At 48.1% G+C, this 16,416-nt stretch overlaps 1 protein-coding gene across 2 annotated transcripts in view; it reads left to right on the top strand.

Annotated features, from left to right (window-relative positions):
* The first annotated feature begins 405 nt into the window (after window positions 1-405).
* LOC126570309 (nuclear pore complex protein DDB_G0274915-like) overlaps window positions 406-16,416 on the top strand; it is a 77,214-nt gene continuing 61,203 nt past the window's right edge. For both annotated transcript variants that reach the window (XM_050227982.1, XM_050227983.1), the window contains exon 1: window positions 406-1,015. In XM_050227982.1, the coding sequence (XP_050083939.1) occupies window positions 946-1,015 (70 nt within the window). In that variant the 5' untranslated portion in view covers window positions 406-945. The remainder of the gene's footprint in view (window positions 1,016-16,416) is intronic.

Here is a 16,416-nt window from a genome sequence, read left to right as displayed (position 1 = left end):
TGTGTGTGCGAGGGGAGGGGGGGCTAGAAGTAAGAAACACGTCACATCCGGTTACGGATCCGTCGGTGGTGTTGGTGCTGGGCTAGCTAGGGGTTAAGCTTCGGTGCCCATTCGCACGTGCCCATCGCATCACACGTAACGTGCCCGGGACCTCCAAGCACGGCATTCTGCTGGCAGACCTCCAAGATGGAAATGTGTTTCTAGGTGGCGTTCCGATGTATGTGTGAGGAGCGTCAGTGAGAAAGCAACGCCATCGCCATCGCGCCGTGCGATAATCAAATAGTGCTCGTTTGCTGGCAGGCGGATTGGGATTTCCCCCGGCTTTTTGGGAGAAAAGGAAAACTCTCGGAAAAGCTTAAAGCAAAACAAACAAAAAACGAAGGGGGATCGACCCGGACGGGCGGGCAGGCAGGGATCATCGCTTTGATGTCATGGCAGGAAAGCCTCGGTGGCATTCCTTTCACTTCGCTGCCGCCTCTCGCAATCCATAAACGCCCTGGCCGTCAGACTAACGGTGCTAAGGGTTGCGCTGATCCCGGAGTCAGTGGGAGTGTGTGCGCGCGTGTCTGTATATGTGTGCGTGAGGCACCGGAATGCAGTAATCCGAAGCCAGTGAAACCTTCAAAAGAAATTGCATTCGAAAGAAGTGCAAGTGCATCCAGGGCGTGGGAAGTGGGTGGCCGCGTTCGGTACGATTGGCCCGCTACGCCCACTTAAGGACCTTGCCGTAAGTGAAACCATCGTACGTTGTGTGCGCGTGTGGGTGCGAGTTTCGTCGAGTGAATCTAAGAAGACTTGTCGTGAGAAGATAACAGTTAGATGAGATAGAAGCGCCGGAAGGGCGCACGACGATACGACAACTGAAACCGACGGAAAAGGATCCGGAATCCCCCACTCCTCCCCCACTGGCACGGCCAGCCAGGGGTTGGATAAAACGCGTTCACAATGACAATGACGAAGGCACACACGGTGTGCATCCTGTGGATGATTATCTTCTTCAGTTCGAGTAACACAGGTAAGATGAAGGAGATGGAGATGCTTTCTTCTTCGGTTTCTGTGTCTCAGCAGCAGCATCCGATTGCCGATTGCCCTTCTCCTGTTCCGGGTGGAAGTCGAACAGGAACAGGACCTTCTGTCAGCTCTCGCTGTCGGAGGTGATTTGCGGCGAACGGAGTGATGGGGTCGTCTTTTTTAAAGTTCTCTTTCGTGCTTTCCACGTTTCCGGGATCTCCGCATCGGTGAGTGGTGCTGTGTCAGCGCTAATGCGCTCGTAGCGAGATGCGCGGTTTGTCAATCTATCCTGCGAGGTTTGCATCGACATGGCGAGCAGGGTAGGGGCGGGGCAAAGGAATATCGGTTGGCCCGTAATGGAGTGCGCTTGTTATGCGACGGTGCAGTTGCGATCGCGCTCGACTGCACCAGAGTGTGCACCAGAGTGCATTTCCGTGTGCAACGCAGCATATTGAGGGTTTTCCGTTTGCCGTCGTTTGCGATTGAGTTGCCGCGGTGGCCACTCCCCTGCCTGCTATGCGCGTAACGCCAATCTGGATTTTGTGGGGATTAAGTTCCCTGTTGGAATTCGCTTCTTTTTCCCTTCCGATCATTAGCTCGAGAGCGATCGGAGGTAACGATAGCAGCGGTAAACATTTTTATTTTGACTTTGAATTTGCAAGCGAACCACCGCTCCAGCTGTACTATAATCACTATTTGTGCTGCGTACAAACAGAATTTGATTGTAACGCTTACGCAAGCAAGTTTTATTGTTTGTCGTAACAAATTTAAATCTGACTTTGGCGCTATAATAATATTGCTACCAAAATTTTAAGGATTATCAAGTAAAATTTGAATAATTTGATCGATTTCGCGACAAATGCTATGCATTAAACGCCTTATAACAACAAGATAATATATGCATGCATTAAACGCCTCATAACAACAAGATAATATACCACGAAACAATGTTTGGCCCCGTTGTTTGTTCAATTTTGATAAAATCCCGCACTTCTTTTGATGCTCCCAGTCGTAATCACGATCCTGGCATGGTATCTATACGACCGTTTTTAAAATGCATATACCACTTATTAACTCTGCCACGAGAATGACAATCATCACCAAACCCTTTTTGTATTAATTAGGTAAACGTTTTACCGAGTTTAACAGCTAAACTTGATATTGGTTTTTTGCTGTATTATCATTTTTGTACCGACGACCCAAACATACTGTCATTTTAATTCAATAACTTTGCTTCTAGTGGACCAAATGCCATGAAATTTAAGCTGAAAATTCCACAAAGATGCACCTTTTAAACGAAAATAGCCACATTAAGATAGCGCCTCCAGAAATATTCCTATGCAAAACAGTCCTGTTCACTTTGCGACGGACCATGTATGTACGCAGATTTAGGTATTCACTGCTGCAACGAAAGAAAATGCTTAATACTGATAGGTTTATATTGTTTACAGTCTTTTTTATTGTGTTGTTATATACCACTCATTATAAAATTATTTAATAGTCTTCATTTTACGTTAAACCAAAGAGTCTCAAACCTGGTATACAGTGAACGAATGTAAGAATCAACCGCTTACTAGAGAGTGTGCATTCTCGCTGCAAAGTGACTGAACCGGTTCTACTTTGATCAATCTGCTGAATGAACATTCAGCCTTCAAATATTGGATCTCGATTGAATCTAATAAATCCTGGTGCCCCCCAAAGCCATCGCCTCGAAAGGAGCATCGAATCCCGTGCACCATGTTTGAGTTACCGATCGTTTCATTAATTTATATTTGCTCGAAGCACATAAACACATACCCACAAACGCATGCACCGGTTGTACTCTCGTTCTCCTAAATAAATATCCCAACACACAATCGAAACGATCCCTTCCCAAAAATACCCAATCCAATGGGAATGATGATGATGATGATGATGATGGAGATGATGATGGGGATGATGTGGATGATGATGATGATGGAGTAGAGATGCGCATGGAGCAGAAGTGAGCACCGAGCAGCACCGCCGTTGTTTGCGTTACGTATCAATATTAAAATACCAAAAAAGGCTCGCCAACCATGCCGTGGGAAACATTCTCTTCGGGAACGGAGATTTGGGCCTTCACTCCTTCACACACCCTACTTTATCCCCCCATTCGCAACGGGATTGGCATGCAAATGATCAACGACACCGAAGCGAGCACCGCTGACGACGATGGCGACGGCATTCCACGCATGAGAGGCAGACGGCGCACGGCAATTGAATCACAAAATCTTAACGCACTTCCGCGACATTCACGGTGACAAAATGCGGAATTGAGCAACACACTCACACACCTACGCAGGGTCAGGGTGGGAAGAAGAAGGAGCATAAACAAAAAAAAAAGCGTAAAAACCACCATTTATGCTCTGGCGCTGCACGCTTCACCATGGCCACCATTCCTGATTCCCGTGGCGGATTTGCGATTTGTGTGGCCCACTGCCACCGACACCGTGAGGCCGTTTTTGATGATTGACATAAAACGGGGCGGCGCGTTGAATAGCTGGCCCCTCGGGGAGGGGGGAGGGAGGGATTTTTGGGGGAACAGAACCGACGTCGTTGCGTTGCTGGTTGCCACCCCGTTGTTTGCCGGTAGCCGGGGGGTCGAGAGCGGTTGAGAAGCATAAACTTTTCGGCTTTATCAGTGTGTAAGGGCTGATTGCACTGGCTGGCTGGCTGGCTGGCTGGCAGGCCGGGTGCGGCTGTTTGACGTGCTGGTGGTGCTTGTCAAATAATCACAATCCTCTGGATGGAACTTTACACAACCAAATACCGGCGCTCCAACCCACACACCTACACACTCGCACGTGTGCCCTTACCCTGGTGAGGCGAACGAAGCCGCGTTGTTTATGCATTTATGGGGTTTTATTTGCGTTGGTAGCTATGGTATGCTGTGCTATGCGTTGGCGTTGGTTGGTGACTTTAAAATTTGCCAAACGAAACGTTAGGATTACTACCCACTGCCCGCTTTCCTCCACTTTTCCATCTAGATCCCCGCGGGCAAATGATTTAATGCGGGAACGTTACCACCACCCAAGCAGCGTGCGATGGAGCGATGGAGGCGCCGGGTGCTTTACGGTGACCATGCGCCTCCATTCTCCAAAAGAGGAAACCCCCCGTTCCTCCAAAAGAGGAAAACCCGTTCAGTGGGGGCTGGTACGGGGTGGGAATAAATGTTCATACCCATCACCCACTCCCCCTAACCCTTCCTGTATCACCAATTCGGTTGGTTAAACACTGGTGGCATCACATTTCATCGAGTTTTTCGCTTTATTTATTGAAGAAAAATTTGGAAAAGAAACTGAAACCACGGTTCGGTGGCTGCGCAGGGGGAAACCCACTCAATGGTACCATCTAATTGATGACGGTTGAATGCGTACCCAGCCGGAGCACCACCCACAAGGACGACAACCGGACGCACGATTGTTTTATGTATCGATTGTATAGGCGACCATTTCGGGTTTATTGCATAATTTGAGCGTGGCACTTTCAAGCCACACCAGCCCCTCCCCCTCCCCCCCTGGTGGATTGTGCGGTGAATAGCGTCAGCCTCAGCAATTTCCATGATATATTCCTAGTGGCCATCATTTAACCCCTCGACAGAGAGACTGAGAGAGAGAGAGAGAGAGAGAGAGAGAGAGAGAGAGCGTGCTCCGGGATGGCTTCATCATCACACAGAGCCCCGTATGGTTTTATCGTTTCATTTTTGTTTGTTGTTGCTGCTTGGGGTACGAGTGCGGCTCCGTGTGTCCCCTCTTTCACCAATTGCCGGATGAAACGTAAAACCGTTTTGATGCAGAAATTTAATCAGCTCTACGTCCCGGTCCCGGTCCACAGGCCGTGGCATTTTTCATGTTTTAAATTACAATTTAATTTCTTTTATGAAACGATACGCCCCTCGCATGATGCCCAGTGCTGAGAGCCGGGGGAGAGACGAAGGGAACGCACATGGATTGGACTTTTATTGGCAGATAAAATGGCGGCACATGGTATGGCGTACGGTATTCGTGTTGTCAGGTTCGTTCACTCGATTCGTCCGGTGTCGCTCGGAGTGCACCATTAGCAGCACCCAATCCCAATTGGACAGTTAATGGTTGGGAGGAAGTTGGGAGTTGGAAGTGAAGAAGGATGCCGCTGTACCGGTTACCGGTGGAGCAGATAACTCAAATGTATCATTTGACCAATGGATGGCGTCAATGATTTATGATCAATGGATTGAGATTCGCTCGGATTGGATTGCTACCCCTGGGTTCGCTTCCCATGTCGTTTTGATTCCCTATCCCAGCATTACTGTAAGCACGTGTGTACGAATATATGCGTTTGTATATTTGTATGATGATTTGATTCGTTTTATTAATGGAATGAATTTGATTAGCTATCCATCATACAATTACGACGTAATGGTTTTGTTTTCTAATGCCGTCTTATCGAATATAACGCGAGCATAGACGAGGTCGAGGACTATGAAAAACGCTCCAACTAAAATGGATAACCATTGCCTACGATCGACACATCGGTTGGCTAATTGGTGAGCTTTCTCTCTCTTCGAATTAACATAAGGCAATTAGGCGTCTAGAGCCGTCTTTACTTTACTGATGAAGCACGCGCAATCAGCGGAGTGAGAACTAATATTAAAAGACAGACACACATATACGCATATCAAAGGCACAATTCGTCGTTAGTTAATGGTTGGCTGGTTTTATGAGTCTACCACCGTTACTTCAACTAAAATCTATACAAGCAAAGGAAAGCAAAATCCCAAAATAAAAGGGAGGAACCATCGGTCGATCCGAAATCATCCTCTCACCCATTCCATCCCACCACACCAGTACCAGCACGCACCGTTGAAGGCAATAATCGTTAATTATACTTCCCTCCCTCACCACCCTCACGATGGGGGTGGTTGTGGTTTTTCGATGGTGGGGAAAAAATAGCTGAAACGTATCATTGATCAAATCAAGCGGCAGCTTCTCTTCTTTTCCGCGTCTCGATCCGATCCTATCTGAAATCACGCTCCTCGCTTGGGGTACAGTTCGATTGAATCGGAGCGGGGCTGGCCATCGCACCGCACCGCTCGCTGTTGCCTCACTTTTGTGCTCCATCATCAGGCAACCACCGCAACGATGCCGTTCGGTTGTGTTGATAGCCCAAGTGAATCCTCGGGCTTTCGGGGGCAAAGTGAAGCCGCAGCTCGGTCGCGGATATCGAAAAGAATGGCCAAGGAACACGCAGCTACGCAGCGTACCATAGAGAATCTGCGGTTCAGTTGGAATGGCTCGCGATGGGTCCTAAATCGGGGAGGCGAAACCACATTTCATCATTAGTGAGCCAGCGATCAAGCGACCAAGTGTTGTCTTGTTGCCTGCATTGGATGTATTGGTAATGAGTTGTGGCAAAAAATCCCATTTCACGGATCAATTCACGCCTCTCCAAACGTATCGCAGGCTGCGCTCAGCGCTCAGCAAGTTGGAGGGGCAAAAACACACTGACCCAGTCCCTGGCTGAGCACCGGGACGAGTTTGCGTACCAAGCGACCAGCATAAATATTCATTTAAGTCCCGCTTCTGTGTTAGCTGGAGCGCTGAAGGGAGGCCAACGCACAGGAAGCCACAATCTGATATTCGCGATGCTCTCGCGTTTCGGTGCGCGATTACGTTATTAAAACATTTTCACTTAATGTGTCTCATTTTGTTCGTTTTGGGATCTAAAAGGTGCTCTTAGGGGGCAAACTTTTCTTATTTTCATTTTGATATCGTTGGAGAGAATACTTTGAAAGGAAGCTTGAGCCCTTTCTGTTGGTTTTTAACACAATTTCTCATTCGAACCAAACATGTATCATTCAAAAACCCTCACCAGAAGCTGATTGGTCAACGCAAAAAAAAGCTAATCAAAGCACACGGTCAACAGTTCTGCCAGTCGGTGACTCGGTGTCAGCATTCCCGACCCGTTTCTCGTCTGCCAAAGGTCGAACACATCAAAACATCAAATATGTTGCACTTTCCGTTTTTGGGGCACACAAAAAGAAACATAAGCCAGCGCAAGCATTAAATCCCTTTCCATCAATCCGCTTCTCGACATGTTCTCGGCGCGGGCCGGTTTTGATTTGCTCAATTTCAAATCCATCTCTCGAGCCACGGCCACCATCGCCACCACCACCACCAACATCAATCAGTGCCTCACGAGATCACGCAATCAAAAAAGCCGACAGCAATGAAATGTTGGTTGGTGAATGACGAACCTGGCGGCGCGCTGGAGTCGGCAAGAATGGGAAGAACGAGAAAGATATGCTAACCATCTGGTCGATTCCGAGCGATATCGGCCATTGGTGGTCGGTCGGTCGGTCGAACTCGGACATCCTTCTCCCATGCCCACAATGATTGCTTCCGTACCCATCCATCCATCCATCCATCCGTCCGTTGTTCGGTCTGTCCGATTGCACCGCCGGCCACATGCCAGTTCATTTCCGGTCACTCTTTCGTCGTCCTCCAACCTTTCCGTAGGCTATCCACCCCCTCCAAGGGGTGGGAAACAAGGGTAGTAATGGCGCAGGTTGGAAAGGGAGAGCACACAAAAACAACAACAACAAAAACTCCGAGCATCGGTAGCTTCGGGCAATAAAACGATGACTAAGCTGAAATCGAAGTCGAACCGATGAGGGAGGTGGTACGCACCCTTCACCTCCCCCGCTCGAGAGCGATCGAACGATCGATCCCACCCTTGTCCATGCTGTTGCTTCTCGCACTCACTGGCTGGGTAAAAATATTTACGACCATGCTGATTATGCAGAATAAATCAAACCATGTTCCAGGTCCGTTCGATCCCCTGGTCGCCTACGTATTCCTGGCACCGAAAAATACGATCCGAACTCAGCATCGGAGCAGTGGGAAAGAGGATTCGCCTCCATTTGCGTCTACCACCGCCAGCGGGCGTTTGCAAGCGGGCACAGCACAGGAACGGGCTTACTTAAAAAATGTAAAATATTCCTCCACCAGCCCTTCTGCTAGCGCCTGCTTGCCCCTTGCTAATACTACTTCTTTTTCCGCGCGCGCTGTAACTATGGTAATGATGATTGAATTTGAAATATAAACCTCAACCTGTCGCCAACCTATTGCGCCATGTTGCAGCAAAAGCAGCAGCAGCAGCCATGAAACAGGTGGTAGAAGACGAAGCAACCAACATTGTCGTTCACGATGGCCCGAAGGCGTTTCCATCCTATCATCCGTCCGTAGCCAGCCAACTTCACAAATTGACACAAATGCGACGAACGGAGGCGTTCGAGCGCAACGGAACCATCGTTACGTCCATTTGCCGGATTGCGTCGCATGGCAAGGATTGTGCCAAAGGTCCTGGAAAGAAAGTGCTCGGAGTGCACGCGAAAAGATGTGCCAACGTTATGCAATTGGAATTAAATTTAAAGAAAATCATTAAAGTAAATGCAATTCTTGAGCTTTTACTTCCGCGAAATGGATGGACAAGATGGACCCCATTGCGCTCGGTTTGCTTCTTCTACCTTGTTCACTCAACCATATCCGGGGGCCATGGGGGGGGATATGGTAATGGAAAAAGCAAATGGCGTAAGTGGCATTTGCTGTGAGTAGCTTCCAGTTTAGCGGTAACAGCGAGTGAGGTTAGGATTCGCTGTGTTCTGTGGTGTATTGAGCGAATTATATTATATTTCACTACAAACTAGCTGGGGCTCAAAGCACAAGAACCAGGAACGAAACATCTTCGAAATTTTCAAGGGTTTCGGGGAAATTTTCAAGGGCATTTTTCATTTTCTATTCATATTGGGCATCCACTTGAATAATTCAATGACAAGAGGAATAGTTGGTAAATAAAAATATTTTAAGTATAATTGGTTTGTGTAGTTTCATTTTTCTTGAGTATAGAACAGAACTGGTATGATGAAGAGATTTTTTTGTTTAGAGCAAAAGATAACATATTTTTTGTGAATAAGACACCATGCTTTCGAGGCGCGAGCGCACCTAAGAGCGGACAATTGAGACAAATGCTCTCTAATAGAACGACTCTCGCCGCACCTGTGCTATCTGGTAACAGGTGATTCAAATTCATCTATTAAAATATGTCCATTGACATTTTAGTGTCCATGTAAAATATGTCCATTGATCATTAATGTAGCAGATAAATATAGCTGTTAGCATCATACCAATAATGTCGCTTATCTCAAACCTACGTTGGAGTGAAAACTGGATCTCATCAATATCCTGCTCACTATGACGTCAATACGCTTGGAATGAGTTGCACCGTACGTAACATGTATGTGTGTCTGTGAGTGTGCACCATTAATTAATGTTTGGGTGACAAAAGCCCCTTAACCGCCCCCCCCCCCCCCCCTGGGGTACTTTTTGCCCCACCACCGGAGAAATTGTTTCCAAGAATCTGCGCCAAAAGCTCCCATCGTTTGCCGCTTCCTGTTGTGGCTGTTTGTCAATAATCAAGATATATGTCATGTTACTGGCGGACTTGCTGCCATGTTCCCGGAAGGTTAAGGCATAGTTTGTGTGGGGGATTGGCGATGAATTTGCGGCCAACCGACCTGTCGACCTACATCGGTCCCCTGGGGAAGGAGAAGCTTTTCCTACGAGCCACTCGCCACTCGCCACTTGCCACCATTAATCGATCAAGATGGCGAAAGTTTCCTCCTCGTCGCCGCTCGCTCTTCCTTCGAACAGCTCACAAGCACACACAAACACCCAAACGCACACCAGGGTGTGGTGGTAATAAGAATTTAGTGTTGTGTCAGTGCGCGGAAACCCACGCGTTGCTGCTAGAACGTCGCCGAGCATTAATGTATGCAAACAAAAATGGTTAATCTTCTCGCCCCGTCCCCGCCCCTGGGCCACGGTCTACAGTGACCACAAGGCGGGCCACACCGGCAGCTAAGGGACCGACGAGCCGGCACCGGGCGATATTGGCCCTGGGGGGTTTATATTAGCTTTTCGCCCCCTGGTCGACATTATGAAGATACATGACGTACACACCGGCACACCGCACACAGAGTGAAGGGCAAGTCGGAACTTAGTCTCGGTAATGATGACAAAATGGCATCACGACACGGAGCGGAAGCGGAGAGAGTAGAACGCCACAAAGCAGACACTTCCTTCCTTCCTTCCTTCCTTGCGAGCGAGTGAGTGAGCGACTCCGGCCAACTCGTGCTACCCGCGGGAAAACCTAATCCGATCCGTCGCCAACCGTGGCCTCTCTACCAGGGAGGGTAGGGAAAGGACAGAACTCCATATTTGCTAATCCCCTGGAATGTGGCGGTCCGCTAGAACGGAGGAGAAGCCTGGGATAAGGATCCGGATTCCGGCTTCTTGTGCCGTCAACCGTTGGCCAGCAGGCTGGATTGTTGTGCTTGCTTTGGACTTTGACGAAGGCACCACTGAACTCCGAAGCCTAGCACCGGACAACCGGTAACGGTAGTCCTGTAGCAAGACAAGCTGGCGCCGGACGACGTTCTGCTGCCCTGACGAAGGGCGATGAGAGTTCTGATCCGTACATTTCATAATCAACTCCAAGACGTCCCGGACATCGTAACAATCGCTTCTGTGCCAACGAACCCTTGTCCAACGAACGCAGCTCTATACTGGTGTTTTCCAAAGGGACGCGGCTTTTGAGCACTCCAGCCCCCCCCCCCCCCCCCCCCCCCCAAAAACTGATGAATGCGTGCGAAGGCAGACCGCAAACATCGTCAGCACCGTCGGAACGGTATGACAATCGAAAGAAAGTAGGACAAGCGTCGTCCACGACGTCATGTTTACGCCTGTCGTCATCGTCACCGCTAACTGTTGCGTTTGTCCTTGTCGGTCGGTCGGAACGAGATCCTGTCACCACTCTGCTCTGCTCTGCTTTGCTCTGCTCCATTTCCGGTCGGAATGAGTCGCTGCTTTTTGCATTGTATACATCCGGTCGCTGGTTCTTCCCACCACCCTACCCCCGGGAGAGAAGGAACGGTGAATGGAAACGGCTAGAACGAAAAGCCATTCCCACCCCGGGAGTCGCTACCCCTGTGCTTATGTGAACATTCGGGAGAGAATTAAGCAAAATTGTTATTAACTTAGGTCATTAATCTAAATGTAGCCCTCTTGTGATGGAGCTTTTGTCGGTTTCCGCCAGGGGGGGGGGGGGGGGTTGGAGGGGGCACAACACCTGGTAGCACCTAGGCCACTTTAGCGTCATTAAAAATCTCGCAAAAAGCATAAATTATCCACAAAATACGAATTAAAATGAACCATATTTTTACTGCGGGATAAGAAAGAACTGCCAGTCCCGGTCCGTCGTTGGTCACGTCATTTGACATTGAGCAAAGGACACAATTCCGAATGCGTAGATCCGGAGCGAGCACTGGGAACTCAACTGAACTGGCGTCCTTGGGATGGGAGATACAGACGGCCAATCTGCCATTAGTGTCTGTAACCAAATCCCCTTTTAAAGTACGTAATTTTAGCACCTAAAGACGCCCCGAAAGCCTGTTCCCACTATCCAAAGGACACGAAAACGATCCCTAAAGTATCACTTCACCCCTCCACCCTACCGCTCTCTCAGGGGCAGTGCGTTGTGATGTGTGATGTGATCGTTTCCGGTTTCATTTCTCGCAACAAAACACATACACACTCGCCGTGAGACATTCTGGCATCGCACAAGACATTTACCAGCAAGCAGGCATCCCGGGCACCCCAAAGGCACCCCAAATGAAGCTCTTGCAATGGACGGACGGACGGATGGGCTACGGAGGACGCGATTGTCTGAAATGACAAATGTGACTTCCATGCTCGTCGTGTGAGTGAGTTGGTCTGTACTGCGTCTGTGTCTGGTCTCCGGGTTTTCTGACGCCGATTCGGACTGTCTTCACTTTGTCTTTGTCCTTTGGGGTGGTACGAGGTGGTTTTTCTTCAAATGCCGTCCCGTCCGTAGGGGAGCAAGAAGGATTATCACGGCTACGGAGCTCCTTTTGCATGTCAGAATCGGTGTGGTTGGTGCTGCTATTGCTGCTGCTGCTGCTGCTGCTGCTGCTGCTTCTTGCTGACGTGTTGCTGATCGTTGTCATGTCGTTGATGGGGTTGGCTGGTGAGATGGTTTTTGGGGGAAAAGATTTAGCGACCATTTTACGACCACCAATCGAGCAAGTGAAGGGGACGAGTAAAACAAATTCCCCTGCAGCAGCGAGTACACCACCACCACCACCACCACCACCACCGGCAGCAGATTAATGGACGCTATTTATAAAAGTGTAAATCGTTTTATCGCACTCACCAACTCACTCACCCAGTAGGTTCCAGGATTCTAGGTTTTCCCGGATTTTTTTTCCCTCCAGAGTTCCCTAACCCGAAAACGTGAAGCACATCATTTCGCTTATTTATGCTGAGTTTGCCCGCCACCGTGTGCCTCTCGGTCTCCGCGTGGCATTCTTTTGTCGGGGATCTCATTCCCCCACGCGGTCCCTACAACGCGATCAGAGATAGCGCAAAACGGGACACGGGAGCTTGGCTAACGGTGGCCGTTGGAAACTGGACAATGACCAGCATAGGCCCAGGCCAATGGTTTTGCACAGCAAGCTGCGCAAAGGAGTGTGTCTGCGGCTTTCGGTATCCGATTAATTATGCTCTTCGGTGTAAGGGTGTTAATTTGTGGTGTGATTCTTTTGTTTTTTTGTTTTGTTTTTTTTCTGTCCTAAATTGCGCGTTTGACACAAGTTGTGAAGTCATTAATGGGCCGCGGGAGGTTGGCGGGTACGTGAGTTATTCTGAAGAACCTTTTGGGCACTTGATCGTAGATAATGAAGCGTTACTTAACATTCATCATAACGATGGCTTTGTTGGTCTGATTCAATTATGAGTCTGGCATGCTCATTTAGAGAACCAATATTTAAGCTTTCTTTCCTTGCTTTCTGCTTTTCTTGCTTGCTTTTGCTTGCTAGCTCTGATTGGTCTTTAGATTGGGTTGAGATGGGATCTGATCTTTGGTCACATTATTCTTAGGAGCGACCATTTCTTGTTTGTACGCAACCAGCAATGTCTGTCTGTTGTACGAAGTTTCTAGTTGAAGAAAGATTTTTTTCCGTATAGCAAATTTATCATTATTCTTGATTAGCTCAATTCTTCTTTTTAACACAATTCTTCTATCCTTATTATGAACAAGATGAGAATGAAAACAGTCCCCTGCATGATACGATTGGTTATAACTAAAAGAATAGTCCTCGCAAGGCGAAAATAATGCTTGAACTCTACTATTAAAAAAATCATTCTTACATATTCATTTTTGGATGAATTTAACGATTATGTCAGTTAAATGAAATTAAAATATTATTTATTGTTTCTGAATGGTTCTGAATATTTATATTTGTTTCTTATGCTTGTATACACGTTTATAGATTCGAGGAATTTATGAGAAGTGAAATACTTACCAACAAAATAACAATCAAGTAGTATTTCATGTCCATAGCAGACCAATCACGTACAGTATCCGAAAAACATCAAACAAAAACATACCGACAAAAAAAGGGAAAACAAAACCGCACCGGCATAATAGATTGCACATTCCAAACGGTAATGCACTTCCGGATACTCTATGGATACCTACATCCTGTCGCTTTCAAAGAAGATCGAACGAGAGCCAGACAACGACGCTTCTCTCTCCCACGAGGGAAGCACCAAACTGGACGAAAAGCCATCAGAGTCAGTTGCCTAAGCTTCTGCACACTACTATCCTACCACTATCTAGAACAACCGTAGGCATTGTTATGTGGCGCTTGGAATTCATGGCCGCATGCTCACTCGCTTGAAGTGGCTCGCTACCAGACGATAAGGCACACCTACTCACCGCTCAGGGCATCCGCTGCTCCCTCCATTCCGGCAGCACGTTGCTCTTGTGCGGATCAGTATTTTTCGAAAATGTCTTCAGTCACCACCACCACCACCAGCAACAGCCCCAGTCCAGTTTTCTTTCACTCAAGGGTTTCGTGCTCATCCTCATCCGTGTCACGAACCACCGTGAGTGAGCCGGGCCACCGGCCCTGCATTCTTCGCCATGGCCATGCCTGATGCTATGCCCAAAGACCAAATTATTATCGTTATTATGCTGCAAGCATTCGGGCGCGAAGAGCTCTACCACCCAGCCGTTACCGTCGACCGTCGTTGCGGAATGGATTGAACCGGTTCGTTGAGTGTGGTCTCCAACGGGATGAATAATTTATCCTCCAATAATTACGTTCCATTCTCTGCTACGATGAGCCCTGGCTCACGGTTGGGGGTTCGACCTGATGTTAACATTTTCAATTTCACCCTGACCTTTTCACGAATGCAGATCGCGGTACATCGAGAATCTTTTGCGCGGTACACGCGGAGCATTCATTATGTTGTTCACTGTGGATTGTTTTGTGCGACCGACAAGGGCAGAGGTGGCTCAATCGAAAGTAATTATGAACCACTTACGCTTGATCCATTCCGAACAAATCAAGCGTTTAACCATCGTTTACATCCAGCAGCGCTGGGTGAACATATACAATCTGCATCAACACGGAAAGAGAGAGAGAGAGAGATAAAAAAAACTGAACTGATCCCGATATCGATTGGATATTTCGCTTTTTTCCTATGCTTCTCGTTAATCACTACCGGTAGACCAGAGATAACAGTCCTTTCGTGGCTGCATGAAACATTATTTCGATCCTACCACCCACTTCCGGTTCCTCTCCGCTCCGTTCGCTCTCTTCCTCGCAAGTGCACTGATTAGATTACAGCAATCGAGTGACTTTGTGTGCATACCGGTGACCTCAAATCAGTAGCCGATAGCTATTGTGGCTAACGAGAAGCGCTCAGTAAATCTGCGCTCAATCCGTGCCTCACCACACGGTCAATTGTAAATTAACTTTTTTGTACTGCCAATCATGCTTCCTGCAGGCTGGACAACCTGTTGGTGCGAACAAAGGCTCAATTAACTACGTCCAACTGGAGCCATATGGGAGCATAATGAACCACATCATTGCGTAACGTGAACGTGATGGAAACGGGTTTGTGAAAATGGTCCTTCTAATATCACTTTGTTGCTTCAATTTATTGCGTCCCCATAAGTGCCGGGTTCGCCATTTCGTTTATTAGAAGCAATTGATGGGAAAGTTAAAAAGGAAAACTACAACAACAGCAAAAAATGGAACTAAAACGACCACCTCGCCATTCTCCCTTCCCTAGGTCAGCATTTGTTGGAACGAAGCCCACAAGCGTACTCGAATGGAAACGTAACCAGGGGAGGTGGGGGTGAACGGAGAAAAATGTAGTTCATTTAAAACAATTTCCTCTGGCGCCTGGCATTCAATTTATTACGTATTACGGAGTACTGTATTCGCTACAGCCGCCGGCGAACCGGGTTGTCCGTCTTTAGCCGTTCGAAATGGAATCAATTAATTCGCTCCTCGGCCCTGGCTCGCCTTTATGGCCCCCCGGGAGAGGGACGGATGGTGGCCAACTAGGTTTCCAATCGCTATATTGAACCATTTCTCATCATCGGTTCGCTTTCATGGCTAGTTGCCGATGACCAGCCAGTGCTGCGTTCGTTCGTTCGTTCGTAGATGGTTTCACTCCAGTCCGGGCCGGTGTCCGTTATGGCACCGAAGGAATCAAAGCTCGGTTCTGCGTTCCGTGCAGACGGCATACTAACCATGGCTGAGGTTTCTGTGCGAGTGAGCCGGGAGCGGCGGCGGCGGCGGCGGCGGCGGCGGCGAACGAGTGATTGGTAGACGGTAATTTAATAGAACAAATCGAGACATCATGGCATCGCGCTCCGTGCGAGTAAACCTTATTAAGTGATGAAGTCAGCTTTGATAGTTTTCAAATGCTATTTGCTCGGTTCCCTCCGGTTGGTCTTCTGCTGCACCCTCCTATTTAGTTTATTGGATTGGCTCATTGTTCATGAGAGAAGCAACGAGCTGCATCCATCACGAGTGCAATTTGCTGTGCAACAAACGCACTGCATACAAACGATGATATGTGTAAGTGGCCATGATGATAAGCTGGCTGGAGACGGGGAGTCAAACTTTCCCCCCTAAACCTGTGGCGTCAGTTCGTTGGGGGAGTTGTTCATCCGGATGGTGAAGATCGGCCCGGAATACCTTCACACGACCGCAAGCAAGCGAAAAAGGATTGGTGCACTGCTGCACAACTCTTGCACCGCCATGATAATGAGCTTGTTGAAACTAAATTACTCACCCAACTTCGAGGGTGTCGTGTCTTCTGCCCTGATACCGCTGGTAGTATGAGCAAACTAGTTAAGTCAATTAGGTTGAGAATTAATTAAAAGATTATTTCTCTTCGGCACCATTTTTAACTTTCGCGAAAGGAGCAGAGCTTAGTGCCGGCAAAGGTCGCTGGGTGTCTT

The sequence above is a fragment of the Anopheles aquasalis genome, chromosome 2 (assembly GCF_943734665.1).
Source record: "Anopheles aquasalis chromosome 2, idAnoAquaMG_Q_19, whole genome shotgun sequence".
Taxonomy (NCBI): Eukaryota; Metazoa; Arthropoda; class Insecta; order Diptera; family Culicidae; genus Anopheles; species Anopheles aquasalis.
The sequence above is the reverse complement of the archived record's forward strand: the minus strand, read 5'-3'. Positions and strand labels throughout refer to the sequence as shown.